We start from the raw sequence: 4,663 nt of genomic DNA on the forward strand, positions 1-4,663 counted from the left end.
ACCGCCGCCCAGCTCGCCCGCTACTGCTCCTAGCTCGCTCCTACCCAAGCCAGCCCGAGCTGTAAAGCACCACCCAGGTACACCTACGCGGCCCGGCGAGATGAAGCTCCCGCTGTCGGCGGGGTCGCCCGACGCGGCGCCCGAGCTGGCCAAGCCGTCGCTGCCGGCGACGTGGCTCATCCTGCACGCGCTCTTCTGCGCCACCTCCATGGCCGTCGGCTTCCGCTTCTCCCGCCTCGTCGTCTTCCTCCTCTTCCTGCCCACGCCGCCCATGAACCCGTCGGCGCACCTCGTCTCCCTCGTCACCCCGCCCGTCATGCTCGCCAGCTCCAACACCACCGCCACCATCACTACTACGACGACCACCACCACCACCGTCACGACGACCACCACGCTGGCTGAGAGCGAGACCGGCGCCAACGCGCACCACCAGGTCCACCACGGCCCGGTCTTCGTCGGCCGCCACGCCATCCGCGTCCGCAAGTGGCCGCACCCGAACCCCGGCGAGCTCCTCAAGGCCCACAGCATCCTCGCCGCCGTCCAGGAAGCACAGCGCCGCAGCCGCAACCGCATGGCCGACCCGCTCAGGCCCGTGATTGCCGTCACCCCGACCACCACCTCCGCGCTCCAGGCGCCGTCGCTCACGTCCCTGGCGCACACCCTCCGCCTCGTCGACGCCCCGCTGCGCTGGATCGTCGTCGAGCCTGGCCACCGCACCGACGCCGTCGCCGCCGTGCTCGCCCGCTCCGGCCTCGACTTCCTCCACCTCGTCGCCTCCGACGGCCCCTCCACCGCGCGCCTGCGAATGCACGCCCTCAGGTACTATCACCATGCTCCTCTGCTCGCTGCACTAGATCTCACCGAGCGCCCATCCCCGTATCCTCGGCTCCTCGCTCACAATTTGGATCTGTCGACCAATTTCAGGGAGGTACGGAAGGAGAAGATGGACGGCGTGGTGGTGTTCGCCGACGAGAACGGCATCCTCCGGACGGAGCTGTTCGACGAGGCGCAGAAGGTCAAGTCCGTGGGCGCCGTGCCCGTGGGCATTCTGGGCGAGGACGAAGGCACCAAGGAGTCCTTCCTGCAGGCGCCGGCCTGCGACGAGGCCGGGAAGCTGGTGGGCTACCACGTCTCGGAGGAGACGCTGCTGCCGGCGGCGCGGAGCGACATGCTGCTGTCCACCCGGCTGGAGTGGGCCGGGTTCGTGGTGAACGCGCGGGTGCTCTGGGAGAGCGCATCAGAGCGTCCCGAGTGGGTGCGCGACCTGGACGCCGTGGACGGCGGCGCGCACCTGGACAGCCCACTGGCGCTGGTCACCGACGCCGGCCAGGTGGAGCCGCTCGCCAGATGCGCCCAGGCGGCGCTGGCGTGGTCGCTCCGGTCAGACGCTCTGCATGAAGTCAAGTTCCCGCATGAGTAAGCCCCCGATCCCCGCCTCCTCCCCGTCTGCTTGCCTGAATTTCACTTCACTCCACATGGCGAAGACGAACGAAACCCGACGAAAATTACAGATTACAGCGTGGTCTGGACGTTGATTAGAGCCTACGTTAGTCGGTCGCGCTCCGAGATCAGATCTAAGATTTGGTTTTGATGGCGCGGCAGACACGGATGTAGTACGTTGGGTCCTGCAGATTGTGGTTGGCCACGATGGATGGCCATGGCGTTCCTGACGGGGCTGCTGATTTTGATGAACAGACCTTGCCTGCCCTGCCCTGCCTTTGGTATAGTAGTATCATACGGAGTATGAGCACTCCAACGGACATGTACAATATAGACTGTGACATGACAGTAGTATATCTCAGTTTCCTGCGGATTTCAGTACATATTTTCAGTTTTCTCACTGTCGTGATCTCGCAAGCGGACGGCACCGAAACCGTCCACGAAGCAAAAAATTAAACTAACACGGTTATTAAAGTAATTTTTTGCTTCGCGAACGGTCACGGATATGCGGATGCCGTCCGCTTGCATCCCTAGCTCCAGCTCTAGCTCATAGCTAGGCCTCCTCCAGCTCTAAGCCCATAGCTTGGCCTCCTCCTGGATGGTGTGAACTAGGTGCACAACGGAAGGCGTCACGCCATCGAAGACACATCCATTGCGATGCTTCCAGAGCCGCCAACCGTAAGCAGAAGAAGCGACGACGAGAGCCCCTTACGCAAGCCCGGAGGGTCAGACCACCCAAGACGCACAATGTGTATATGATAAAGAGTACAAGCAAGAGGCATTCCTTTTTGAACACGTATGATCGTAAAAAATGTCGTCTCCCCCATCGTTTTGTGACGTTTACGGTGTAACTCTTAAACCGTTCTTTTAGGAAACTCTTTACTTATTTGATTGGCAAAGGGGATATACCATCACATTCATCTTCCTTTCTTCAAAAGACAATTTTAGGGCCTCTTTGATTCAAAGGATTTTCATAGGATTTTTGAAGGATAAGAATCCTTCGGAATTTTTCCTGCGTTGATCGTTTGATTCGCAGGATTGAATCCCATAGGATTTTTTTCCTATGGATTCATTTGAACTACATTTCATAGGAATTGTAGCATCCACTCCAACCTCTTGGAAGAAATCCTTTATTTTTCCTGTGATACAATCAAACAAACTCAAATCCTATAGGAATCCAATGGGCATGTCATTTCAATCCTACGTTTTCCTATTCCCGTGTTTTTGCAATCCCGCGAATCAAAGAGGCCCTTAGATGCTTCTGCATGCTCACCTAATCTAGCCGTCTTACGCTTTGTGTCAAAGAAATGTGAGCCAGGTCATCCTAAATATCATACCTATCCTTTCGAATAACGTACCATTTCTAGTGATGAAACCTCTTGAAACCCAACTACTAGAACCTGCACAATAAGTCAGATTGGGACGGTTTTACTAGTGTGCAATTCTCTGTGTCAAGACAGACGAGTGTTTTTGGTACTTTAGATTTTCATGTGAAAATAGTTTTCAACAACATTAAAGAGGTGGATCAGTTTTCTCGCTGTTCTGATCGTGCAGAATGGACACCCATGGTACCGTACAATGATAGCACTACCATTCTCTAGAATATCCTATCCTGAAATTCTGCCATGATATTAGGATTTGGTTGATATTAGTGGAACAATGTGTATATGATAAAGAGTACAAGCAAGCGGCATTGCTTAAAAATGTCGCTTCCCCCATTGTTTCGTGATGTTTACGGTGTAACTCTTAACTTATTTATATAGGAAACTCTTAACTTGTTCAATCAGCAAAGGGGATATACTATCACATTCATCTTCCTTTCTTCAAAAGACAATTTTAAATGCTTCCACCGTAAATGCTTCCACATGCTCACCTAATCTAGCTGCCTTGCACTTTGCGTCAAAGAGAGTTGAGCCAGGTCATTCTAAATATTCATACCTATCACTTTCGATTAACATACCATTTCTAGTGATGAAACCTCTTGAAACCCAACTAGTGGAATGTGCGCAATAATTCAGTTTTTTTACTGGTTTCTTTGTGTGAAGATAGAAGAGTGTTTTTTGGCACTTCAGATTTTCATTTGAAAGTAGTTTTGGACAACATTAAAGAGGTGGATCAGTTTGCTGGATATGTCATATCACCATGCCATTTTTGCATGAATGAGACACTAGTACCTAACTATCTTCCATTTTGTGCAGGTGGAAATTTGATGCTCCTCTAGTAAGCGCCGCTTCGCGTCAGCAGAGCAGCGTAGTAAATACTGAAGATGGTCACTAGAGCAGCAAAAATTTTGTGGGCAATAGAAATCAGGGCAAAATCAGACTGCTACGGCTCGTCTGATTTGTGTGAGTCTCCTCTGATGCATCCTTGTACCAAGACATCTCAACTCTTGAGTAACATAAGGCAGCTCAGCTTATTTGTTGGGACCCTACAGAAAGTCACAGACCATACATCTGAATCCATGTTCTGTATCATCCTGTAAAAATAGATAAAAAAAGTTTAATTATATGCACCATTCATGGCTTCTCTAATAGTAAGAGTTCTCTTAGGCGCATTGTTTTCGTGTAATATAGGTCAGAGCAGATGGGCTCGCCAAATTGGTCTGGGGTTAAGACATTTGTTTGTGTAATGGTGTGAAATAATAACGATCCAGCTCTCAGTTTTCTAATACTGCCTTTGTCCTACAAGGCGATTTTGCAAGCTATGTTGCTTGCAAAAACGTCTTATATTATGGAACGGAGGAATTACGAAGTACATTTCCCCCCCTCTTAAATAGGAGATGGGACGGAAGAAGTACTAGCTAATTTTTTTAAAATAATACAATTTTTATATTAAATTTCAGAAATATTACGCCGTATTTATATTTTTTAAAAATATTATCCAGTTAGCCTACTGCTGGCCGATAGGCCCCCAGTCAGCCCACTGCCGGCCGATTGGATCCAGTCGGCCCACTGCTGGCCGATTGGCCCCAGTCAGCCCACTGCTGGCCGATTGTCACCCAGTCTGCTTCCTCTAGGCCGACAGCCGACAGGTGCATGCACCCATCTATTTGTTGAATAGTTATTTGAAAAATGTTGAAGAAGTATTTGAAAAAATGTTGATCATGCATATAAAAATGTTAATCAAGCATTTTTAAAAAATGTTGCACAAGTATTTGAAAATGTTGAACAAATATTTGAAAACCGTCGAATAGGTATGTGAATAATGTTGAAGAAGTATTTTA

General features: G+C 50.4%; 1 protein-coding gene across 1 annotated transcript; it reads left to right on the forward strand.

Moving 5' to 3' along the window:
• Positions 1-6: 6 nt before the first annotated feature.
• On the forward strand, positions 7-4,108 carry LOC119356828 (probable glucuronosyltransferase Os04g0650300). The gene is made up of 3 exons (XM_037623817.1): positions 7-819; positions 925-1,416; positions 3,639-4,108. Exons 1-3 carry the CDS (start codon positions 101-103, stop codon positions 3,715-3,717), a joined length of 1,290 nt encoding a protein of 429 aa, XP_037479714.1. The 5' UTR covers positions 7-100; the 3' UTR covers positions 3,718-4,108.
• Positions 4,109-4,663: the final 555 nt, after the last annotated feature.

This window comes from Triticum dicoccoides, chromosome 2A (genome assembly GCF_002162155.2).
Source record: "Triticum dicoccoides isolate Atlit2015 ecotype Zavitan chromosome 2A, WEW_v2.0, whole genome shotgun sequence".
NCBI lineage: Eukaryota > Viridiplantae > Streptophyta > Magnoliopsida > Poales > Poaceae > Triticum > Triticum dicoccoides.